This window comes from Microcaecilia unicolor, chromosome 11 (assembly GCF_901765095.1).
Source record: "Microcaecilia unicolor chromosome 11, aMicUni1.1, whole genome shotgun sequence".
NCBI classification, from domain to species: domain Eukaryota; kingdom Metazoa; phylum Chordata; class Amphibia; order Gymnophiona; family Siphonopidae; genus Microcaecilia; species Microcaecilia unicolor.
In genome coordinates, this window is record NC_044041.1 from 75838351 (window position 1) to 75864604 (window position 26254).

The window sequence follows — 26254 nt, forward strand, 5'->3', positions numbered from 1 at the left end:
GGTTTATTAAACATTGAATATCTCACGATAGCCTGCGGAATGAGGCATATTAACGACTGGTTATGAGACACACAATGTTTTTATTTCGACATCCTTAAAACCAAAGTTGTTTCTGGAGGTGCACTTCACCCAGATTCTTCATATGTCAGGGGGGTCTGCCTCTGGGGGCAATCACTAAGTACCCCTTTTTGAGGACTGGTTGTGAGGTCTGGAGGTGGATCTACCGGTCACCATTTCTCAGCACCGGTAACACCTTATCTTTCTCTGTGTGATAACCCTGCCTTTCAGCCAGGAGTAGGTCATAGTGTATTTACTTATTGGGCAACTCAGGGTATAAAATTATTTTATTTCAAGTACTGACAGAAGAAAGTACACTTAAACCATTTCCAGAAGAATTTGCTTTTTTGCCCACACATTATTTTGCATATCTTCAGTTAAAACATTATGTATCTTCCTTAGCAATTGGCCCAATCTCTTGGAGGATGTGAAGGAGACACTAGCAGATGTGTATACTTTGGAGTACAGAATGGGACGGGGACCCGTGGTAACCATGGGGTGGGGATGGGGACAGATCCCACGGGGGCAAGGATGGGGACAGCCCATGAGGGACAAACTTTGTCCGCGTGTCACTTTCTACTTTGAAGCCTGTTAATCAACTGGATTGTTGTTTATGTTTGAGTGATGCAGATGACAATATTTTTATTTTTTTTGGAAAAACAACATGCTGGACACAGCAAACTTTGCATGGGGGATCCTGTACATCCTGCTACCAGCACATCTTCTAAGAAGTGTTTAATTGGACCTCTTTTAGACCCCTTCTTGACCCCTCTACACGGAGGGGTAAAGAATGTTAGCTCATCCAAAAGGCTTTGAATTGTTTCCCTAACCTCCAGGGTTACCCCGTCCCATGGGGGTCTGTTCTGGGGAGGCATCAGCTGCCGCAATTCTAAACTAATTCCCATAACCACTGCTTTTTGCCTTTCTGGATCTAGGTGTATTCTGGGCCATTTATGTTCCCACATATCTATATGGTTTAATCTACTCTTTGTAGTTCAGTGAGTGTGGTTTATTTGTGTATAGTAGATAATAAGGAAAGAGTACATATAATACAATATGTAGGAATAAAGACAAGGATAGTTTTCAGGAATAAGATCTTATTTATTCTTACCAAGATAAAGTCTTCAGTTTAATACATACATCTGGGTTCAAATGCACAGAGCTCTGCCGTCGGTCAAGTGCTGTAGAAGCTTCTAACTTTTCTGTCTGAATGTTAACTCTTTTATAGGCACAGATCTTAATTTTTTTTCATCTTATTGCCCAATATCTCTGTACCAATTTTTTTTCCCTTTTCCGGCAGATGGTCATTTGTACTTTTTTGCAACATCTTGTACCAACTTCTTTCCTGTTCTAGTTATTTTGAAACATTTCTTTTTTCCGGCCAGGTGTCCATCTCTACCCAACTGTCTTTTCCGGTAAACATCTCTTTCTTTTGCTATTTCAAAACCTCGCATCATTTCCGTCACCCTGAACATCTTGTCTTTATCTTTTATAGAAACATCCAGTTTCACAATCTATTTTTATATAATCTTATGACCTGTGTGCCATGTTATAGAAATACAAGCTAGATTTTACAAACCATTTTTATCTATTATTCTATCATCATATATGCTATATTTAATTTGTAATTAGTTTCAGGTTTTATTAAGACTTCATCATATAGCCCTGCGTTTGCAGGTTCTCAACTGTCATGCCATTAGTGGGTTATCAGGCCTAGTCAAGGCTTCTCTGTTGACCAAAAGTCCTGTAACCTGGCTTACCACCATTCCAGTGGATACTCAAGTTCCAATCCATATTAACATTCCCCTCTTCACCCTATCCCATAGGGTGACACCAGGGTTAACGTACCATGGTACCATCCATTCCAGAAGGTATCCTTGTAAAACTGTTGTTCTGCAGAGTCTATTCTAAAACCTGATATGGTCAAATTACTGAGATTCAGATCATAACATAGGCACTACTTCAGTCATTTCTTTTATACCAATACTTTTGCTCAACCCATTAATATGCAGGTTCTATTCTTACTCTTATATAGGTGTGTATATATATTCATAACAATCATTCATTCCTTTGGTTATATACTGATTATAGGTTATATATATATATATATATAGTTTTGCATTGATTATATAATTATATTCTTTGTTTTTATTGCATTATTTCATAAAGCTTAACGTTCTATATTGTATCCCTGTGTGCTATATTTGATTATACAGTGGCAGACATTTCTACCATGTCTCTAGCATTTGCATAGCGATTGGTCCTTCTCAGAGGGAGATAGTCCAATGTGTTATCTCCTGTGGTGTTGGGAAGGAGATTTTCGTACAGGACATATTGTCCTGCTGTTGTCTTTTTCATTATTGCAGTTTCAATTAAGCGTTCTACCAAGCCTCTAGCACAAGGGATTATGCAACATCCTACTAATACAAAAATTGCTACCACTATGATTATGGTCGTGGCTGCTGAAATGATAAATGTTTTCCATTTACCAAAAGCTCTATCCATCCAACCTGTCCAGGATGTATCTACGCCAGAGTTTTCTGCCAACTCTTGTGACAGTGAGGTTAAGCCTTCCAAAGCTCTGGTGATTGATCCATCTGGAGCAGTGTTGTTGGGGATAAAGGTGCAACACTGTGTACCTATTTTCCGGCACACTCCGCCCTCTGACGCTAAAATCTGGTCAAGAACTAATCTATTTTCCAACGTCATCCTGCTGGTGGCGTCTAATTGTGTTGCAATTCCTTGAACTGCATCTCTAGTGTAGTTCACAAATCTCTGCTGGTTGTAATATATATAGTTGATCCAGTCTAAATTCTTATTTATAGTAGCCCACCAAAAGAAAGCTGATTCAAAACCTGCAGCTATTTGGTTTCTGGCTTTGAACTCATCCGGAACCCCTCTTGGAACTCCAATTGCATCAATATAGACCCGATCATCAAAAGATCCAGGCATTGCATTTCTCTTCACTCGTGAGGAAGAGCTGCTATGAGGAGGGAGCAAAGATGCGATTACAATTGGAATTACCAATTTGACTAAAGCACATCTGCCTGTCCAACTTCTGTGAAGTGTATGGTGGATAGTACGGGTTCCACAATACCACCATATGTCTGCTCTAGCTTGTGAAAAGTCTGTGAGATTTAGATTTCGTAGAGTCCCTTTTTCTAGGGTTGTGTTACAATTGGTCAAATTTCCTAGAAACCGTGTATTTTTCACCCCATATCGTTCCAGACATGTATGATATCTGGTTGCAGGATCTGGGATCCTGAATGCGGGCGGGACCCTCATCCGAGGGGGTAGGTAGGGGTGGTGCTCGTCAAGATGCTGACAAGACTGATTGACTTCTTCTTTTACCTGCAATAACTCTAACATACACCAAAACCCATCTGGATCATTGCGGAGATCTAAAGGGAAAGGAACTACTGTTGGTTCTGCTCTTGCATGGGAACAAAAATAACAATTAGAGACATTCAAACTCTTTGTAGTATAATGCGCCCATTCGAGCCATAGGTTTGTCTCCCCAAATCCTGTTTCTAGTGCCACTAAATCTTTGGAATTATTAATCGGCACAATCTGGTAAGGAATCTTTACTTCTGGGATTTTAGTTGGCATCAAAGGATTCTTTTCTGGTTGGGCTGGGGGTGGAACAATCTTGAATTTTCCAACGGGGTCTCTACCTGAGGCATCAATTCCTAAGGAATAAGTTCTGTAGGTAACAGCCGTTACTCCTCTGAAAGTGATAGCCACTTGATTACATTTGGTCATTGGACAGAGGCCATTCACTCGCAATTTCATGATAGAAATGCTCTTTTTGAGATCTGGAATCTCACTACCTGAGTAGGGAATCCATGAACCTGTGTACCACCATACTTGTGCCCAACTTCCGCAATTAGAGAAGGGACACAGGTATACCTCAAAAGCTGACAAATATTGCTGTACAGGATGTTCCCCACACATTGTGTAAGCACACACATCAAGGGTTATTGTGGTCGTGTCTTTTGTGGTGGGTAATGTTATAAGTGGTCGTAAATTGTTGCAGAAATTTTTCTAAATCCTGTGCTCCATGTACAATGGGCATGGTGAGCACACACAAGAAAAGGGCCAGGCACTTCATGTTGGTCGTTTTCATAATCAAACACTGTATCAAGATTGTACGAAGGGTAAATGACGGCTAATGATTAAGGTAAGCAACAAAATTATCCCTAGGGTCTTAGCAAGAGCTGCTATCACAACAATCAGTATTCCAAAATATATCAAGGCTGGATATATCATTAGGCGTAACTTGAGTATGGGGGGTAAACTCTAATAGCCCCTCTTTCAATGGGATCGGGTACTTCAAAGAGACTATATATTTCCAAAGGTCCCAATCCAACCTCTCTGAGAAACAGAAAAGGTATCCAATCAGTGTCAATTACGGCGTATGTGAATAACCAAAAATCTACCACGTCACCAGTTTCTGGTCTTATTAGGAGATCGTCGGTCTGTTCCACTTGTAGACCCAAACTTCCTCCAAACAATACCAGAGTGTGAGTAACAGTTCGACTGGGGCCAAGTGTCCAATTCTCAAGTAAAGGTTCACACAGTGTCTGATATCGAGTGAGGGGATCCCAATTGGGATTGTCTTCTGGAGCGGGGTCCCAATGGGGAAATAATAATTCACGAGGATCCAGAAGGTATTCTGGGGGTACAGGGATTATCTGTTCACCTAAATTGAAAGGCGACAATGGTGGAGATTCTCTTCCACGGGACATATATTGGTAGCTCCTTTGGGATGCTGAGCTATCTGGGAGGACGAGTAGCTGGGACTCTGGTACCTGGAGAGGCTAAGGAAGTATTCGTGGAAGGAGGAACGTCACTAGTAGGAACCAGATGATAAGGAGGAGGGGTGGGTCGTAATCCAGGCAAGGTAATATTATCCTCAAAAGTAATGGTACGATTGGGGACAATATGGACCGAGCTACTGATATTATTGGGAACACTTGTAGCATGAAAAACAGGAGAATTAGTGAGGACAGGAGTAGTCGCAGGGTTTTCAATAGGCACTGTAGGATTGCCAGTTGAAAAGTCTGTTGTGGCAGATGTGTCTGCCCAGGGGGTAGGATTACTGGTGGCAATGGGACTGATCTTTGTGATCGTTTGGAAGGATGTGTGTCTAAACAGGCGTGTGAATGTGGTGTTCTGTTGGGGCTCTGTGTAGGCTGCTGTAGTAGATGGGGGAGCAGTAGCAGTTGCAAGTACAGAAGTAGTTGCAAGTACTGCAGGGGTAGTTGCAAGTACTGAAGTAGTCGCAAGTACCGCTGGGGTAGTTGCAAGTACCGAAGTAGTTGCAAGTACCGTGGCGTTTCCAACGGGCAAAGTAACGTTGCCAGTGGGAAAGGCCGTGAGTGAGATCCAAAGATCTAAGAGGTTACTGTCAGCAGTATAGGTAAACAGGGTAGTGAAAAACAAAACCAAACCTATACAAAGTATGATCATGCACACAAGTCCAACAGCAAACAGTCGAGCAGATGGAAAGCAGAAGAAGAGGGTGTACTGATGTAACACCGTTACTGCTGCTGAAACAACACTTGTACGGGTGCTGTTGGCATCCGTATCGTCTGGAACGGTGTCGTCTTCCAGAAAAGTGCCATCAAAGTCGTTGGACCAATGAGAATTGGTTTCAGATAACTGTTCTGAGTCACACTTATCAACAGGGTAAAGTCCAGTGTGCTGGGGGTCTGGTTCCTTGATATCGTCAAGGGCAGCAAGGTTCTCAGCAGTTGGTTCCCTGCGGAGAAGTTTGCTAGCGGGGGAGGATGGTGGTATTAAAACTTTCACAGGAGTGGTTGGGAAAGGTGGTATTGGAATAGGAACTTTATGTAGAGAAATAGTCTGTAAGGGAATGAGTTCCTCTGGAGTGAACAGCGGCGGAACTACTTGTGGCATTTATCTGGCTTGATTCGGGAAATACAAATGTAGAATGTCAAGCAGCTCACCGATGTTGCTCTTCAATTTCTGTACTGTTGAAAAGTGAATAGAGCCAGGTTCACCCGGAGCTATTTCTTCCAAATCTGCTGCAAAGTTGCGGATTCTGATGAGGCGGATACGAAGATCAACGTAGGGAAGTGGGAATTCTGGAACACTGGAAGGTGGAGGTGAGGATGGCCACTCAAATGCAGGTTCGAGTACTGGTGGTTGTTCAGGTGGTGACTCTGGAGATTCAGGGATTGTTTGGATGATGATATCAGCAAGATCAAGGAGGTGCGATTCAGGAGATGGATGATCTTGGTTGATTAAGTGATTAAGTCTTTGATCGAGTTGATCAAGATGATTAAAGAGAGTCGGGTGTGGGGTCGGTGGTCTTGGGCTCAGTGGCGGTGGAGATGGGGTTCGTGGTCTCTCCAGTGGCTGCTGTGCTGGAAACATCAATGGAAACATCCAGGAGGCCTGATTCGGTATTCGGGTAGGCTCGTATATCTTTCAGATGGACCCAGGATGTGTGGTCCTCCAGCTTAGCAGCTGTTGCTGACAGAGCTTCTATCTTGAAAGGGCCAACGTAGATGGGATCTCGCCAGGTTTTGTGCGTGTAATAACGCCGATGCACTAGATCGCCCACTTTGTAAGGGGGGGATCTATTGGCATCACAATCCCCTCTTTTGTCCGAAATGGCCTGTGGAATTGAGGACAGAGAACTTACAATAGTCTGCAAGATATCCCAATATACTGAGTATTGATCGGGCACTTGAGTGTCTGGATTGCCAGGTAGGAGTCGCATCTGGCGACCTGTACATAATTGGAACGGCGTCAGCTTAAGGGAAGAGGATGGGGTGGCACGGAGAGATAATAGTGACAAAGGGAGGGCATCAAGCCAATTCTTTATCCCATTTGCCATAAGCTGACGCAATTTTGTTTTAAGCAATCCATTGTATCTTTCAACCAAACCATTACTGGTGGGTTTGTAAACACAGACGGTTCTGTGAGTAATGCCAAGTGCAGGAAGGAGGTTCTGTAAAAGTTCATTCACAAAATGCATACCATTATCTGTGGTAATTTTGGCAGGAATACCAAATCGAGGAATAATCTCATTACACAGTGACTGTGCCATCGTTTGTGCGGTTTCTCTAGAGCAAGGGAAAGCTTCCACCCACTTGGAGAAACCGTCCACGCAGACAAGCAGATACCGTTTACCACGAACAGGTGTCTGCATATCTGTGAAATCTATATACCAATGTTGGCCAGGTCCCTGGACAACAGGCAAATGACCTGAAGGAATGACAGGTCCTCGTTTAGGTGTGTTCAGAAAACATTTGTAACAATTATGAACTACAGTGTGACACATGGGCATCATTTGGGGAGCCCATAATTTGGGAGACAGTTGATTATATAATGTATTAGCATTCAAATGCAAAGGGTAATGGAGTGCATGCAAGAGGAGAGAAAGAACATGCTGTGAAACACATAATTGACCGTTGGGGTGGGACCAAATACCATTAGGATTAAGAAAACAGCCTGCTTGCTTCCACAAGGTAATTTCTGCTTGTGTAAGTGAGGACGTGAGGGTAGAAGAGAAGTCGGAAGTTAGGGATTCAGAGATGACAGGAGGAGTAGGCTCGTTCTGAGGAAACTGTGGTGCTGGAGATAAGGGAGGGGTAATGATGGGAGGAGTAGGAAAAAGGGGAGGAGTACTTAGAGAGGAGGAATCAGATTGTGTGGAATCGGAAGGAGTTGAAGGAGGTGTGTCAAGAAGTGGTGCTTCGGACACAATGACCAGAAGTACCGCATCGGTAGCGGTTCCGGAAGGAGGACTGGAAAGGGAAGTGACCTCACGGGCTAGTTCATCAGCAGCATGGTTGCCGTTAATGGCAAAAGAAAAGACTGCCTCCTGATGTGCCTTTATCCAGGAGATACTGGTGCGGAGGCCTTTTTGATGGCGCTTCTCCAGCGCATCAAAAAGTGCAGTCCACAAAGGTAAGTGACTGAGAGGTTGCCCAGTAGAGGAAATCAGACCCCTCTGGTTCCATTTGCGAACATGGGAATGCAAGGAAGCAAAAACATAGTCCGAGTCGGTGACAATGCTCAAATCTGAGTGTAGTGCTTTAAACAATAAGACGTACAAAACCGCTGCAAGTTCTGCGGTTTGGGCTGTGAATGCATCCGGTAACCTGAATTGTACAGGATCCAGTATATCTTCTTCTGGTGTATAACGGAGGGCGGCAAAACCGGCAACTCCGTTTTGCTGAGAACCATCTGTAAACCAAACCTCGCCACTCTGCAATATTTCTGAATGCAGATGGAGAGATGCGGGTACAGACAATTGGGTAGTGCACTCATGGGGAAAGATAGCATTCTGTGCTGTCTCTGTTACGGTGAGTAATGGATCTAGACGTTGAAGGTCAGTTAAAGTTAATGGGTGAATAGAGTGCACTACACTGAACAAAAGTACTTGATACTTTTGTAACCGGCAGACAGTCATGTGACTAATCTGTTTATCCAACAGATATTTAACATCATGGGACGTGTGGAGAATCACCGGAAGGTGAGGAATGTAGCTGTAAAGTTTGGTAACAGCCGTACTGGCGGCAACAAGACCTTTCTCACAAGTTGCAAAGGCTCTTTCAACGGGTGAAAAAGTTCCTGAAAGGTAACCACATGCAAGATCATCATGTTCTTGTGTGATTAGGCAAGACCAAGTATCCTCAGTATGCACAACCCAAAGGTGCACATCCTGAGAAACATCAATGGTTGCCAATGGTGAGGAAAGCATAACATCCTTTACAAGGGCCATAAGATCAGCTGTTTCCTGAGCTGTAAAGTGTAAGGGTTCATGTTTTACTTTTTGTTTACCTTGTAGCTTCATGTAAAATGGCTGAGTCCGGGCGGAATAATTGGGTATCCAAAGGCGACAGAAGTTTAGCATGCCAAGGACACCTCTGAGATCAGAAACTGTGGTGGGCATACGCAAAGAAGAAACGTGTTGTAGGGTATCGGGACCTAGGCCCTTCTGACGGGGGCCAATGTGATGGCCAAGGAAGGTAACATGTGTCTGAGCAACTTTTAATTTCTTTCTGTTAACTTTGTAGCCTTTCGTAGCAAGAAAGCCTAGAAAGTCACAGGTGACTTGAACACAAGTGTCAAAGTCAGGGCATGTGATAAGCATGTCATCCACATACTGAACAATAGAAGTATGTGGTGAGAGAACATACCTGTCATGTTTAAATTCATGTATGTGTTCTGCTAGAGTTTGGGAAAAGATGGTAGGACTGTCAGTGAATCCTTGGGGAAGGCGAGTCCACTGATATGTTGTGTTATTGAATTGGAAAGCCGTTAACGGGCGGCTTACAGGGTCAAGGGTGATCGAAAAGAAGGCGTTGGACAGGTCAATGGTGGAATGATATGTCTGCAAGGAGATACTATTGAGGAGTGTAGTTGGGTTTTCCACGTTTGGAAATACCGCGTAAGTGAGGTCATTTAGCGCCCGTAAGTCTTGTACTATACGGAAGGCGCCAGGCTCTTTCTTTGGCACTGGGAATAATGGAGTATTGTATGGTGAATTACACTTTTCAATGATGCCTTGCTGTAATAAGGAATCAATTTGTTCTTGAGCTCCAGCAATAACTTCTGGTTTTAACGGGTACTGGGCAATTTTGGGGCCTTTGCAGCCAGGTAAAAGCTGGATGCGATGGGGAGGACCGGTAACCTCACCATAGGGTTTCTCCGGTGTCGCCCAAAGAAAACCTGGTAGGTCATTTAGTGCAATCTCTATTTGTTTTTCAACCATAGAGGTGACAGCCATCATGAGTGAGGTACTCTCATCAGGGGAAGAATCAAAATGAATTTCAAAGTGAAACAATGTCAATAGATCTCTCCCAAGTAAATTGACAGGGCATAATGGAGCATACAAAAAAGGAGCAGATAGTTGTTGATCCGCATATGTAATTGGCAGGGGCTCAAGCAGGGGTGTGTCCGTTGGGACACCATCAAATCCAGTGGTGGTAATGTTGTTAGGGGAAACTTTGAGGAGTTTCTGCAGTTTGTGCGGAACGTGAGCCAGCACAGAGCGAGAAGCACCTGTATCAATTAAGAAAGGGACAGGGACATCGCAGATGAGCAGGGTGATCATAGGATCATCCAATCCTGCAGCAGTGTGGACTACGCCTAGTCACTGTGGGCGACGTTGATCTGGGTTCCATAAAGGGAAGGACTGCCGTTCTTGTCGTTCTTGCCGGACTATATGTCTAGGTCTATTTTGTAATGGTTGGGGACATTCACGTGCATAATGACCATATTCCTGACAGCGGAAGCACAGGACATCTGGAAAGCGATCAGGACTAGGTCGGGAACGGAAGTCTCTAGGTCGTCTATTATCATCAGGAGGGCCCCTTGGGGGACCTCTCTGGGGTTGGGAGCGACGGCCTCGCTCCTCAGGATAATCTGTTCTACGGTCGGGGCGGTAGGGCCGTGTGCCCTGGTTGCGGGTGTTATTGTCATATCGTTGATCGGCATACATGACGATAACAGGGGGAGAGGTCTCCGGGGTATTGGTATCAGTGTCAGAGCTCTTAGAGGCTCTTTTATCTTTGAGGTCTTCAGTCTGCAATACGTCTAGATTAGTACGTATTGTTTTGCGATTTTGCTCTTCATCTTGTTTGCTTTTAACAAGCCTTCTACAATGGTGAAGGATATGTTCGCGAATTTTAGGCCATTTTTCAAGTTGGAGACCCACTGTGTTCTCCAGCTTATTTCTAATCTCCGTAGGTAAGGTACCCTTAAGCAAATGGTAAAACACTGGGAGGGCATTATCGGAGTCAAATTTCTCCTCCGTCTCTTCCTTAAAGAGGTCTTCTATTGCAAGAGGGACTGTGGAAGGCAGGAGAGCTAGAATAAATCCTGAGATTGTTGATGACTTCTTATTCATCCACAGATTTAAAAAATCATAACCAAGCTTCATAGGGCATATTTCTCCCCTCTAGGGCATACAGAACAGGTTATATTTTGTACCCCTGGACATTTTAACAGGGTGGATTAGGATTCCTTGGGGTAGTAGAAGTCATCTATTATTGGGGTTGGAAGGGTAGAGGGTGGTGGGTTTATTATAGTTGCTCATTGTTATTATTGTTTTCTATTTGTAATTTATACACAACAGTTGCACAGCATATTGTTCCTTTTTATATTTTAATAAAAAGATTTAAATATAAAATCATAAGTGTTCAAAGATTCTGCAGATGAGAACAGAGCCTGCAGGGACGGAGCCGGGGGACGGGACAGGGATGGAGCTGGAGTGGAGACAGAGACAGAACCCACAGGGATGGAACGGGGACAAATTTTATCTCCATGTCATTGTCTACTTTGGAGTCTCAACAACACATATTCCTGACTTACCATCCTGGATTTCTCAAAGACTCGACACTTAATTTAGATTATGCTACACTACCACAGAAATGGATATAGGATCTTAATTGTACTATTTCTGGAGATTGTTTACGAGCTTATCTATAACAGTCTCGTGCCTGCTTGGTTAATGTGCTACACCAGAAAACACTGTATAAATTTGTACTCTGACTATACATATTACCGTCCAGAGTGCAACATGCTGGCTTGAGCTCTCTAAATGCCCTAGATGTGGTATGAGTCCAGTGACTTTGGGGCATATGTTCTGGAACTGTACCTTGGTTAAAAGATTTTGGCAACGTCTATTACACCTGATATGGAAGCTTTAGAATGTGCAGGTCACCATGGATGCCAAGATTTTGTTTGGCACCTTTACCTTTAATGGACAAATCATAGAAGGCTTTAAGAGATTCCTTTCTTATGCCATTTTGTTTGGACTTAAAGCTTGTTTACATGGTTGCAATCTACAGGCCCTACTCTATCAAGATGGCGAGCTTATTTAATTGCAGAAATGCGATTAGAGTGCCAGAGAGTGTCTGACTTTCAGAGCCCCGGAGGACAAAATTTTCAAGCCACTCGGGAGCCTTTGTGGTTAACCTTACCATCTTGTGCTCACAGGTACATCCTGAATTTATAAAATGTGTATTAGAGCCATGTAGATGTTAAAAGTGACTGCCCCAGATGCAAGTATGAATGGGTAAGGGGGGAGTAGTTGTTATCTCTTTGATTAGTCTTCAAGGCCATTGTAATATTATATTTTTGAATGTGTTTGTTTTTATATGCTGCTGTACTTTTTCGGATATTAATAAACAGATTTAAACATAAAGGGAGTTGGATATGTTTTGTGAGAGAAGACTAGAATGTGACAGCATATAAGGAGCACACCATCTACCTAGTTGTTATTATTTATTGCACTTGTATCCCACATTTTCCCACCTATTTGCAGGCTCAATGTGGCTTACAAAGGCCTGTTATGGCATCGCCATTCACAAGGTAGAAGATACAATCAGTATTACAGTGAGATCGAGGATTACATAGAAGAGCTAAGCAGACATTAATAAAGAGGCATTCTTCAGAGTAGGTGGGTTGATGAAGTGTTAGCATTAAGTTATGGATTCTGAGGATAGGCCTTGTTGAAGAGAGAGGTTTTCAAAGATTTGCGAAAGTTAGTGATTTTGTTAATTGTTTTCAGATTTGTTGGTAGTGCGTTCCAAAGTTGCATGCTCATGTAAGAAAAGCTGGTAGCATGTGTTAGCTTATATTTTAAGCCTTTGCAGTCCAGGAAGTGTAGGTTAAGAAATGTGCAGGAGGATCTTTTAGCATTTCTGGGAGGTAAGTCAATGAGGTCGAGCATGTACATTGGAGCATCTCTGTAGATGATTTTATGAACAATCGTGTAGATCTTGAATGTGGTCCGTTCTTTTAATGGGAGCCAGTGTAGTTTCTCTCTTAGGGGCTTTGCGCTTTCATATTTTGTTTTTCTGAAAATGAGTCTAGTTGCGGTATTTTGTGCTGTCTGGAGTTTCTTGGTGATCTGTTCTGTACAGCCGGCGTAGAGTACGTTGCAGTAGTCCAGGTGGCTTAGTACCAGTGACTGTACTAGGTTGCAAAAGATAGATCTCGGGAAGAAGGGTTTTACTCTTTTACGTTTCCACATGGCGTGGAAGATTTTCTTAGTTGTATTCTTCACGTGGTTGTCGAGTGTGAGATTTAGTCAGACAACATTTCCAGCTATCTTTGGCTCTCACCTCAGCTCTCCATAACCAGGAATCCTCTGTGCTTATCTTGTCTTTTCCTGAATTCTGGCCTGCTAGGGATTACAGATTGATTCCAGGGCCTGGTGGAAGTGACGTCAGTGTCGGAGATGGTTGCTTGAGCTGAGTGCTCCGCATATCCTGAGGATATGAATTAATGTGTCCCTCACTATGAGCTCCTCCGCCGTGATTTCCTCGGCATTGTGAGCAACAGTTGTTATAGCATGCTTGGATAGAGTATTTCTGTGGTGAGTCGCCTGAATCTGTAGGATTTTGCCTACAAAGCACTGAGTCCCTGACTGTGGGAGCGATAAAGATGAGGCCATTAGACCCCGACTCATTGACTTCAACGCACCTCTCTCCTACTGTGGATTTCTCTCCCTAGTCCCTTAATCAGATAGGTTCCCTGCTGGGAAAAATGCATGAGTGGATGTTGGCGATCAAGTCCAATCTTACAGCTCTCCACACAGAACTTGTGACCCTGGTGATGAACTTAAAGGGGGAAATCGCGTAGCCTGGGACACCACATGGAAGACCTGGAGGGAGGCCTGGTTGAACATGCGGAACCTATTGCACCGCTTGAATCCAAGCTGCAGGTCGTGGCATCTGTTGAGGCTTCTCTTGCAGATAAGGTCAAAGACCTTGAAAATCACAGCAGACTCTGCAATCTTCGTTTCCTACACGGCCTCCTGGAGCCTCCAGAATACAATAATTGTGTGCAAAAATTGGTGAGCTCCTTGTCAGAGACTTCTCATCCCGTGGACCCTTCAACTATGAAAATTGAGCAGGCTGATACAGCATTGGGCAGACCGCAGGCGAATATGGCCCGAGATATTATAGCTTGCTTTACTGAATTTTAAGCCCAAGGAGGTGATTTTATCCAGAGCTCGGGGCATGGAGCATGTAATCTGGGACACCTACACTATAGAAATCTACCAGGACTTGGCAGCCACCACCCTGAAGTGCCGTAGTGAACTTAAAGCTATCACACAGTGTCATGAAACACCTAGCCACCTGCCACAGCTACTTAGAGGGTCTGTCCCCAGCACAGCTCAGGTCTGCTTGCACCTTCCGCTTGTGCTCTACACTAACACCCTCCTCACACCGACTGGATCACAACTGCCTCTGGGTGACTCTTCCACTCTCCAATTATCCCCAGTGATTTCTAGGTTAGTAGAGCCTCACTCCCAGTGGTCCCACAGTTCCTAGAAAGCACTCGCAGACCCAACACACAAACCATCAGGATTCTTTATCAGTCCAGACAGGCAAAATCAACAAACTAAACAGGTTTATTGTCACACTTGAACAATGATAAAAAAAATAAAATAAACTGCAAACAGTAACAAGTAACTGAAAAATGGATCATTAGAAAACTAAACATTTGCATATTGTCTAAACTGTACCTGGGAAGATCAGGACATATATATGTTCACAGAGCCTTAGCAAAGAGATCTGTCTTTCTTTTCTCCCAGGCTAAGACTGAAGCAACAGCCAGTACTACTGGGTAATTTTTCAAACTCCAGACCAATCAGAGACCAGTCAACAAGATTTAAAAGTATACTGCTGCTTGCTTCCTGCTTGTGTTAAAGGAAAAGAACATTCAGTTCCCTGTAACAGCTTTACAGCAAAGAAATGCCACCTGCTGGCCAAATAGGAGAAATACACTTCAGGGTATAATTAAAACAGGAAAATATCTAATACATTTTTCAGGCTTAAAGCACATTGTTTCTTCACACACAGCAACTATGAGAGAAATGGCAACATCATTTTGTGCTTGCTTTTTATTACCAAGGAAAGCTACATCAAGTGAAACCTAAGGAAGAGGCGCTAGCAGTTTTGGAGAGTGAGCCAACTAATAAACAGCAATCTCAATCAACTTCTTCGGGGTCTGACCTGATGGTTAAGCCATACCCCAAGTGGCAGAGGGTGCAAAGTAGGAAATGTCATTTGACCAGACAACAATCGGCAACTAAGATGCCTTCCAAGAGCCCAACCTGAGTGATATTTATTGCTTACAGTGGATTTAATCCTACTTTGCCTAACTGTGTTCAGGGGTGTCTTACTTCTTGGTAGGGCACATTGTTGTAACATTGTTGGCTCCAATAGAGATTGGCCATTGGAGATTTTGATTCATTTGATGCTTGAATCCTCAGGCTACATGATGGACCACTTCACTTCCTCCCTATGCTAGCTGGTTTTATGGTGGGATGGGATAGGATGGGGTGGGGTGGGGTGGGGGTGGGAGGGAGTTTTAGGCTGCCACTTGTTGTTTTGGGACATGTATATCTTATATATGAGTTAGGACTGTTTTACACGTTGGGTATAGCACTACTCAGCTCTATTTATTAGTATGAGCGGGCTTAGTTTCATGACCCTTAATGTTAAGGATCTTAATACTCCAAATAAGTGCCACCTTTTGTTTAAAGAGGCTACATGCCTCCTGGTGGCTATTTACTTTAGAAAAGAGACTCTCCTTTTGCGACAGCATGAGCACCTACTTTTGCAGGATAAATTCTGTTACAATACTTGGCATTTAACACATCCCAAAATACAAAAATGAGTGGGATGGAAATATTGATCACTTGGCGTCTCTCGTGGAGTGGAGGAGTGGCCTACTGTTTAGAGCACTAGTGTTGACACCCAGAGGTGACCAGTTCAAATCCCACTGCTGCTCCCTGTGAACGTGGGCAAGTCATTTAACCCTCCATTGCCTCAGGTACAAAATTAGATTGTGAGCCCTCCTGGGACAGAGAAATACCATGTACCTGAATGTAACTCATCTTGAGCTACTACTGAAAAAGGTGTGAGCAAATCCAAATAAATAATAATAAGGTACTTAGAGATGTTGCAGGTAGATATGTTTTAGTGATTCTATTCAGCAAACTGTTCTGACGTTGTTGAACACACCTAATACTAACCAAGATGAATTTTATCATGTAATTTACCACTTTATTGTTGAAACGGAGAAGGATGCTTGCTTATAGGGGGAGATTTTAATTTGACCTTTTGTCCTGACTTGGATAGCTCGGCCAGGGATGTTCGGTACTCCCAAGGGGTTAGACAGCACCTTCAAAGCTTTCTCACACACTGGGATTTAGGGGACCTTTGGTGTCTTGTCCACCCTCGGGGTAGGGACTATACCTTTTACTCCCCTACCCACAATACATATTCCCGAATTGACCTCTGGCTAGGTGATCCTATTATTCAGTCTCATCTACGGGATGTATCTATACATGCTCACACCTGGTCAGACCATGCACTCCTTACTGAGAGTTTAAGCATGCTTATATTGCAACCCAGGCCGAGTCAGTGGAAATTCAGTGGCACCCTTCTTTCTGAACATAATTATGTTGAAGAACTGGAGAAAGATTTAGTAGAATATTTAAATATTAATGATACCCCTGATGTCATTCCTGTTACCTGTATGGGAAGGTTTAAAGGTGATGATGTGTGGGAAAATTATTTCCCTGCAAGCACATGAAAAAAAAAGCGGAAAGCGGCCTAGGAGGCGGGGCTGCGTGATATGGTACAGACCTTAGACATGCGGAAACAACAAAGTCAAGGGAGCCCTAGCTTAGATAGCATCTCTATGAGGTAAGAGTGCAGCTTCGGGACTTGGCGTTAGTTTATATCAATAAAGGGCTGCAGCGCACCAGACAAATGTACTTTTAATTTGGAAATCGGGCCAGCCATCTGCTGGCTCATCTGTTACGCAAGCAGTGCCTTTGCAATGATATCTCACAAATTAGGAATCGAGTGGGAGAAAGAAGTCTGACATACAATCTGAGTTTGTACGGTTCTGTTCCCATCTTTGTACTCCTGAAGCTGCACCACCCCTGGAGGACATCAATTCCTTTTTGCATGAGATCCCATTGCCTAGCCTCACAGACACTAAGACAGCTGTCCTGTCTAAACCTATTAAGCGAGAGGAAACTCTTTGGGCTGTTAAGAATTTACCCCAGCAGAAAGCTCCAGGCAAAGATGGACACCACTTTATAAAGGTGGAGGAGTGGCCTAGTGGTTAGGGTGGTGGACTTTGGTCCTGGGGAACTGAGTTCAATTCCCACTTCAGGCACAGGCAGCTCCTTGTGACTCTGGGCAAGTCACTTAACCCTCCATTGCCCCATGTAAGCCACATTGAGCCTGCCATGAGTGGGAAAGCACAGGGTACACATGTAATAAAAATAAAATAAATGCTATAAACAATATCTAGCCCTTTTATTGACCAAAGTGTTTAATTCCATCACACACGACACTGTTTTGCCTCACTCCTGGTGGCTGACCGCTCTTAGCATTGTGCCTCTTATAGGTCCATATTGCTCTTGGGTACTGATTTATAAAACTTTTTACTAAGATATTGGCTAAGCGTCTCCATAAATACATGCCTCAGTTGGTTGCTGCATACTAGATGGGCTTCATAACTGGGAGACAGACATCTGGGGCTCGACATCTGATCGAGGCTGCTTCTAAATCACAAGAGCAAGCTTTGTTGCTTTCAGTTGATGCCGAAAAGGCCTTTGATCAGGTGTACTGGCCTTTCCTTTTTGCAGTCCTGGACAAATTGGGTATCTCTGGTAACTACTTGGGATGGCTCCATTCATTGTATATTAAGCCTCTAGCTAATTTATTAATCATACTTATTTGGCAGAATTTGAATTGTACAGGGACACTAGACAAGGTTGTGCACTCTCCATTGTGCAAAGGGCTCAATCTATCTGACTTAATGAGGATATAATGGGAATTATAGGGGGGCACGGCTTTAAAATAATGTTTGCTGATGACATTCTGATTTTGCTAACAGATCCCACTGCTTCCTTGCCACAGGTGATCACCTCTTCAATGGCTTTGGAGCATTGTCTGGGTTTCATCCTGGTATTCCAACAAGAACTTCTGAGCAAGCATCCCTATCCCTTTTGCTAGGTGGCTACCTCCATTAAATACTTAGGAGTGCATTTATACCACTCTGTTTCTGACCTCTTTGCCATTAATTTCCCAATGCATCTTCAGGAGTTGTTGGGGGAATTGGACTGTTGGGAAGATCTTAACTTATCTTGGCTAGGGAGGATTCACGCTGTAAAAAGGATCCTGCACCCAAACGTTTGTATCGCTTTATGGCCCTCCCCATCCCAGTTTCCAAAAGGTTTTTCTTAAGCTTAAGTATTTCAGTATATGTGGTCTAGGAAGCCCCCTGGGGTTAGTCTGAGGATATTATACCAGCCAAAGAAACATTCTGAAGTATATCATATGGCAGCTGAACTTCAGATTATATCAGCATGGCTGCAGGAAGAGTCTTAAGCCGTGGCTCCTTATGAAGCAAGCATATTTGGGGAGAACCCCGCTGTGGATGGTACCATGCAATGAGCTTTGGCCTTAGCTCAGCCCCTGTCTAATTTAATGACATACCCTCTTCATGACTTGGCTCACCTGCCACTTGACATGGTTTCCAGAGCGATGGTATTTCCTTTCTACTCCAATTCTTTGTGCACTAACAGATTTTGTAGGGATACCTCAAGGTACTTTTAGTCTATACACAAATAACTCCTTTTGGACCTTGGGACAAATAGGGGAGGAAGGAGAATTTATTTCATGGGAGGATCTCAGAGGAATTTGGGTTGATACTCCAGGATTTCTTTGCATACAGACAAATTAGAGACTTGATAACCAGATGGGCTAGGAGTGAACTTGTTTTACCTGAAACTTTGCTTGAGCAAGTGCTGAGATGCAGCCCACATAGGGGGAATATCATGCCTTTATCAGGCTGTACTTTCCCATACCACTCCTATACTAACCTATACGGCTAAGTAGGAAACTGACATTCACCAACCACTTGACTATGGTACTTGGGAAAAGATTTTTAAGAAATTATTAAAAGTGTCTATAGCAACTCCCAGGGTTGGAAATTGTTATAAGATTCTCTACAGGTGGTATTTCACCCCAGCTCGCCTTTATAAAATGTTTTAAATGGGCACAGCACGATGTTGGTGAGCCTGTGGTAAGATTGCCACCAGATATGGTAAAAGTCTCCAATGTCCAAAGATTCAAACCTTTTGGCAGTCAGTGTTAGACCTTTAAACCACGATCACCACAGAATGCTATTCCCTGCAACCATGGCATTGCTTACTCCATGTGAAGACTGTAGGTGTCCAGCCAGACTTGCATAAACTGGCTTGCTACCTTTATACAGTAAGCAAACTTTTAATAGCAGTGCACTGCGGAAAAAAAAAGCACATGCCATCAACAGATCAAGTATTTTTTTTTAAACTAGATTTTATTTGTCTTATGACTAAGTTGACTGCATTGAAGAATGGACATATTCAATCCTTTCATAAAGTTTGGAACATATATTTTGGCTGAAGAGGGCATGGGTTGCTCTTGATTGCTTTTGTCTAGAGATGGATAATACTTCTGTCGTCGGCTTCTCCTTTTTCTCTGCCTCCATTGTAGACTGAGGAGTGGGCTGGTTTCTTTGGTTCTGGGGGAAGGGGAGGGGATGGTTTGCTTTTCATACTGAGTGATGGGGTGGGGTTTTGGGTTGGGATTGGAGAATTTTGTGTTATATTTTCTAGCTGTACTTCTTTATTGGCAGGTATGATATTCTTGTTCTTAATAAAACTATTTAAAAAATATTCAGGGCCCTAAGCCCCGCTATTTCTTAGCTCAGAAGGTAAGTTTTTCTTCATATGCTGCATTGTGTGTTTTCACCATCTTTGGAGTAGTGTATTATGAGGTGTTATACAATTTTTAAAAGATTGTACTTTATGGACCTCTTCATCAGAATCAGATGAGCACCATGGACAGATTTCTGTCCAAATTTACCGTTTGACTATTCTAGATGGATGGGGGAGTTGCTTGTTCATTGGCAGCAATTTAATCATGTCAGGGAATCGAAATAATGACCTTGTTTTTCTATGTGGTCGGAGCTGAATCTAAGACTTTCTGTGTGAAAGGCATCTATGGTTCACCTCTCCATTTCTCTATCATTAATTTCACCATTGTTAGGTAAGAAGCAAACTCTACCTGCCAAATATACTGCAACTCCAAAGCAGAACAGGCCGATCGCAGCATGACGGATGATTCGGCTGTCCATTAAGAACCAGACTCCTCTGGAAAACAAACAAAAGGAATTATGGGCATTTTTGAGGAGAAAACCAAGCAACAGTAGCAGCTGAGTTTTTATGAGTCTTCACAGATGTCGAGGGATAGAGTTAATGCATTTCTCCCCTTCTCAGCCCTCACCAGCAGCTACAATTGTGTTTTCTTTTATTGTGTTTGGTTGTAATGGTTTTTCCTAAGTATCACTGTGACTAGACCATAGTTATCTGAGTGCATGAGGATGGTCTCCTACAGAAAATATAGACAGGCACCTTTGTTTGGAGTCCAAAACAGTGGTATTACCACTGCAGCTTTGAGAAACCCAGTTCTTTGTCCATCACTGTTGCTTCCATCTGAGTCTGTGCTCTTTCCATTGTAAACCTTGTTTTCTTTTTCTCTCTCGTGCCTTTTCCCTTTCTGCATCCATTCTTCTCATATATATTTATATTTTATCTGTATGAATATTATATATAACCAATCTTTGCCCTTTGGATAAAACACTCAGCACCATGTACACAATAGATAGGTACAGTAGTCGGCTTTTTCTTTGCTCAGGCATTGATTTCAAGTACTCTGACTGCAGATGTTGTTGAGACCAAGGCTGTGCGCCTGAAAGCAGGGCCAGTCCTACCATTGAGCAACTATGGTTTTTCACACAGATCCCTGCTTTTCAACTTCTTAGTGATTTATGCAAATGAAGCCCTGCAAGGAGTCTCTACGCATGGCCCCTTCCCATTGCCTCCCGCCTAACACATGCCACGCCTGCTGGAAAAATATACCCAGCACCCTATACTGATAACTCCCATGCTGTATGTAACTCAAGCAGTTTCACAAACATTTCGGGAGTTATATACCTATGGACCTCAGTGGTGACTCATTTCACACAGGATCACAGTCCTGTGGTTCACCTCTTTCGTCATCGGCCCAGTTTGTCCAATCAACTGTCTTAATATTGACTCTCCTTAAGATTTGTGTATTATCCTATACTAGGAAAAAAGGCCCGTTTCTGAAACGAATGAAATGGGCGCTAGCAAGGTGTTTGTCCTCCGATGCATGGCAGCAGGCCAGGCCATCCATGCCCCTCCCCCAGAGCTGTGCAGTCGTCCCAGCCCCCGAGATCGTCGGTCACCGGTTCTCCGCGCCTTCCTCCGTCCCTGTGGACGCTACCCACCACCCCAGGTCGGTCGGTCGCTCCCCCACCCAGGTCACCGCACCGCCCACAACTTTGCCGCTGCACACGCCCCCCCCCCCCCCCCTTTTCTAAAAACGGCGCACGCCCCCTCCATTGAAGTAACACAGCCAATACCTGAGAAACGCAACAGTACAGCACATCGCTTCTTTTCGGGTCTTCTTCCCTCCTTTTGTCCCGCCCTCGTGTGACGTAAGTTCCGGAAGGGCGGGACACAGGGAGGGAAGAAGAGCCGAAGAGAAGCGATGTTCTGTACTTCTGCGTTTCTGAGGTACTGGCTGTGTTAGTTCAATGGAGGGGGCGTGGGGCATTCTTAGAAAAGGGGGGGGGGGAGGTGGGTGGAGCGGCAAAGTTGTGGGCGGTGCGGTGACCTGGGTGGGGGAGTGAGCGAGCGACCTGGGGTGGTGGGTAGCAGTCAGAGGCTTCGGGGGAGGTTTTGAAGGAACGCGAAGGGAGGGCAGTAACAGGAAGGGAGGGAGGGTGTTCAAATCGGAGGGAGGGAGTGACGTGTGTGGATGGCGAGGATAGGGGGATGGGCGGGGCCTATGTCGGCGAGTGTAGTTGTGGTCATTAGTACCCGCCCTCGATGTCATAACGTTTTGACGTGAGGGCGGGGCACAGATACCTGATTGTTAAAAGTGGTTACAGAGCTTCGAACTTACGAACTCTGAAGCCACAAAGTCAGGTTTAGAACGTTGAGGGTGCGTTTTATGTGCAGATGGGGCGTGGCGGAGGGCGGGTCTATGAGTGAGGGTGAGTGGTCCTCATAGGTCATAGCCTAGCCTACTCTGAACAGTACAGGAGTTGAGTGCTTCACTGCCATGGGGTGAGCTTCAGAACGTTTGAGGTGGGTTTTATTTATATAGATAATAAAACGCACCTCCATCATTCTGAAGCTGACTGCATGGCTGAGGCATTCCTGCTCTCTGTATCCATCTCCTGAATTGACATCACGTACTTCCGGGTTCGTCACAAGCAGAAGTGACCAACCACACGAGGTTTCTCGGCTTCAGAATGTTGGAGGTGCATTCTATTAAATAGGATTGGTCAGTTCCTTGAAGCACAGCCAGAGCTCAGCGCCCTGCACAGTAATGCTTAGCTGCCTCTCCGTGGAGTCTCCTTTTTCGCTGCCCACCTGCAACTCGCTCTCCACAGCGCTGATCAGCTGATCGACACGGCACTAAGGTAGACTCTTCCCGCCACCAGCGCCACTCTCCACGGGTCCAGTGCTCATTCTCTCATCACACCCATGCGAGACACCACAACAACGTGCGCGCGGAGCCAAGTACACCAAATTAGCTTCACATGGTTCCCTTTCCCCTTCCCCTTTCAGATATGCCCACGTCTCACCAAACACAGCACCGCATGGGCCACATCAAAGAATGGACCGCAAATCAGGTAAGAGATCAGCCTCAGTCTCATCCCAGTTCAACAGTACCCCCCAGGGGGGAGGGGGTCCTGACACCAGAGGGGGTGAGGGAGAGGGGGTGGAGGGGGTCCTGACACCAGAGGGGAGGGGAGGGGGGTCCAGAGACCTCAGAGGGGGAGGGGGTCCTGAGACCAGAGAGTGAGGGTGGAGGGGGTCATGACACCAGAGAGAGAGGGAGGGAGGGGAGGGCCTGACACCAGAGAGAGAGAGAAAGAGGGAGGGGGGGGAGGAGGTATCTGTCACACAACACTCTCTCTCACAGTCAGTGTCTTTCTCTCTCACTCTCACACACTCTGTCTCATACTGTATCACATTCACTCTCTATTTATTTATTTGTTACATTTGTATCCCACATTTTCCCACCTTTTTGCAGGCTCAATATGTGTCACACAGTCACTCACATACTCTCTTGGTCTCATACAATCAGTCTCACAGAGAGTCTGTGTCTCACACACACTCTCGCACACACTGTATCTGTGGGAAACACACTCTCTCTCTCACACTCACTGTGTCTCACATACGCACTTGCACACACTCTCATTCTCACAGACACACTCTCTCACAGACACACTCACACCCAGACTCTCTCTCTTACACACACACACTCACACATTCACTCTCTCACACACAGTCACTCTCACATACACTCTCTCAAACATACACACTCCGAGGAAAACCTTGCTAGCGCCCGTGTCATTTGTGTCAGAAACAGGCCTTTTTTACTAGTTTATATATATTATCTTATTAATGGGACCTGCAACCGACATGCGCCATGTTTTGCTGTGGGCTGCCTCAGGGAAAGGACCCCCACCCCTAAGATTTGGATAATTAAACTGAAGGATCTTAATCATCCCAACACAATCGCCCCCAGAACAATCCTGTGAAAACATATATTTGTACACCATACCAGTGGTGTACCAAGAGCAGAGCGGTGGGTGTGATATGTCCCAGGTACAGGTAGTAAGGGGATATATCAAGTAGTCGTGGATCCACAGTCTACATGTGTATGACTGTTAGCCCCCTGGCCCAGAACAGGAAGTTGACGTTGGAGGAGGCAGGGGACTGGCACAGCCAACAGCTGCATTCATGTAGACTGTGGCTCTGCGACTGCTCGATGCATCCCCTTACTACCCAGAAGAGGGGGTGCTGTGCTCTGGGTGGCAACCAAGCTAGGTACACCACTGCATCATACTTTTAAAATAGTCAAATTTTGTTGATATATAATGAGGGTAATTTGCAAAAGCCATATTAAAAGGGCCAATGGGCTATTTGAAAGTTGCTCATTCGTCCCGCAGATAAAAGTTGGCACTGTTGTTTCTCTGGGTTTGCGTGGCTGTCAGTGCAGCTAGGTGACTGCATAGTTTGCCTTATGGTTGGGCCAGCCCTGTATGCCATTAATTGAAAAGCAGGGCAGGAAGGGAGAGTGGTTAAAGAGGTTGTGAGCAGGCAGAAATAAAAGAACTGGTGTGCGTCCAAAAAGCACTAGTAGAGCTTGTCCTAAACATTTTGGTAAATTTTACAGTAGGCAGAAATGGTAAGCTAAATCTCACAGGGAGGAATTGAGAGCGCTGAATTGAGAGTGCAACTCTGCTCACACACCCAGGAGCAGACTTGAGGGCAGTCTTTGTATTTTTCTTTTAATCTGTCTTGTTTTTGTAATTAAAGGGACGAGGGACCTTGTCTGGGTCTGTGTTCATCACACAGCCAAAACCTAGGACAGTAATTCAGCATGACAGCCGCAGACGTGGGAAAGATTTACGCTACGTGAAGAGGGAGCTTAATGAATTGGGGAGGGGAGGACAAGAAGCGGAACCCCTGGCAAGCAGAAATATGCACATTTCTGGTAGGCCCTGGTGTGAGGTTATAAGGTGACAATGGAAAATGACTGAAGGTGACGAGAGGGAGAGCTTGGAATGGTTCATTAAAGCAGAGGGATATTGCCACTCACGTTACCCAAGTCAGGTGAGAAATGGCATTGAAAGAGAAAATAAATAATATTAAATTCCCTCCTTTTTTATGGTTTTTGGTTTGTCAGCTGTGAGCTGCAGCTCCATGTGACACTGATGCAGGTTCCTTCCAGTGCTGCTGGTGGGGGCTGTAATGCTCTCTCCTTCTTCACAGCAAGTAACATTGACCCTCCTGGCCAAGGTGAAGCCTCTGTGCTTCCCTTTTTTTTGACAGGCCATGAGCTTTCTCATCTCCAGAACCAAGCAAGCTAAGATCTGAAAATTGAGGATTTTTACTTACCACAATAGTGTGACCTAGAGCACCTGACCTTCCAGTGTCCCAACTGTAGTGCATAAGCTCTTTGGGACAGGGCGGGGGGGGGGGGTGTTGCTGCTCTCTACATTCAGCAGAGTGTAGAACTCACCAGCTCAGCCTGTCTCAAGGGTTTATTTTCACAGCAGACAGCCTTTCTGCATTCTCATAAGAACATAAGAATAGCAATACTGGATCAGACAGATGGTCCATCTAGCCCAGTATCCTGCTTCCAGCAGTGGCCAATCCAGGTCACAAGCACCTGAAAGAATCCCAAACAGTAGTAAGATTCCATGTTCCAGTGGCTTCCCCATGTCTATCTCAATAGCTGACTATGGACAGGAGTTTCAGAGCTGAACTATTTGTTGAGTGAGCATTTTTCTTCTTATCCTGTATCATCCATCTTCTGCTTAGATGCCCTGTTTATTCCTATATAAAAGAGACCTGCCTCTTTCTTTATATTTAACCCTGAATTTGACGATCTTAAGTTTAGTTTATTTAGCCTTTGCTATACCGCCTTCACTAACTTAGCAGAGCGATACATAAAAAAATTGGAAGAGACAGAAAAGAACTACAATATTCATATAGGAAAGAACTTATCAAGAGTTGAGCTGGGCCAGAGAGAATTTTACAAGCAGTAAATTGGAGCAATCAGTCTTTAGATCGGTCTGCTTTTACTTGGTGTTTATTGAGTGCTGTACAATAGTTGATCAGAATTTCATGCAGGGCGCCTATGGGGCGGTTAGGACACTGAAAAGGTTTGGAGGTAAAAATGATCTCTCCAAGCCCTAGTTAGCTCTGTTATTGAAAGGGAAAGTATCACCTTGTTATCATTATTTTAATTAATTTTTTTATTAGACAGGCTGAGCTGGTGAGTTCTACACTCTGCTAATCTTAATCTTTACTTCCCTAACTGTAAAGGTTTGAAATACAAACTAATGCATGCGTCTACCTTTTCATACTTGAGTACACAGCTATGGAACGCACTACCGCGCAACCTAAAAACGAACTACGAACTTACCAACATCCGTAAACTACTGAAGACCTATCTCTTTAATAAGGCTTACCAAAAAGATCAACAAACGTAAATACACACAACTCCTCCACATA

At 44.3% G+C, this 26254-nt stretch overlaps 1 protein-coding gene and 1 long non-coding RNA gene across 2 annotated transcripts in view; one reads left to right on the plus strand and one right to left on the minus strand.

Moving 5' to 3' along the window:
* Window positions 1-26254, minus strand: part of TMEM221 (transmembrane protein 221) — a 39561-nt gene that overhangs the window by 4427 nt on the left and 8880 nt on the right. Inside the window, exon 2 of the mRNA XM_030217872.1 lies at window positions 20193-20278. Within this exon, the coding sequence (XP_030073732.1) occupies window positions 20193-20278 (86 nt within the window). The remainder of the gene's footprint in view (window positions 1-20192; window positions 20279-26254) is intronic.
* LOC115479727 lies at window positions 745-10987 on the plus strand. The gene is made up of 3 exons (XR_003943742.1): window positions 745-788; window positions 7584-7586; window positions 10871-10987. It is a non-coding gene; the product is annotated as an uncharacterized LOC115479727 (long non-coding RNA).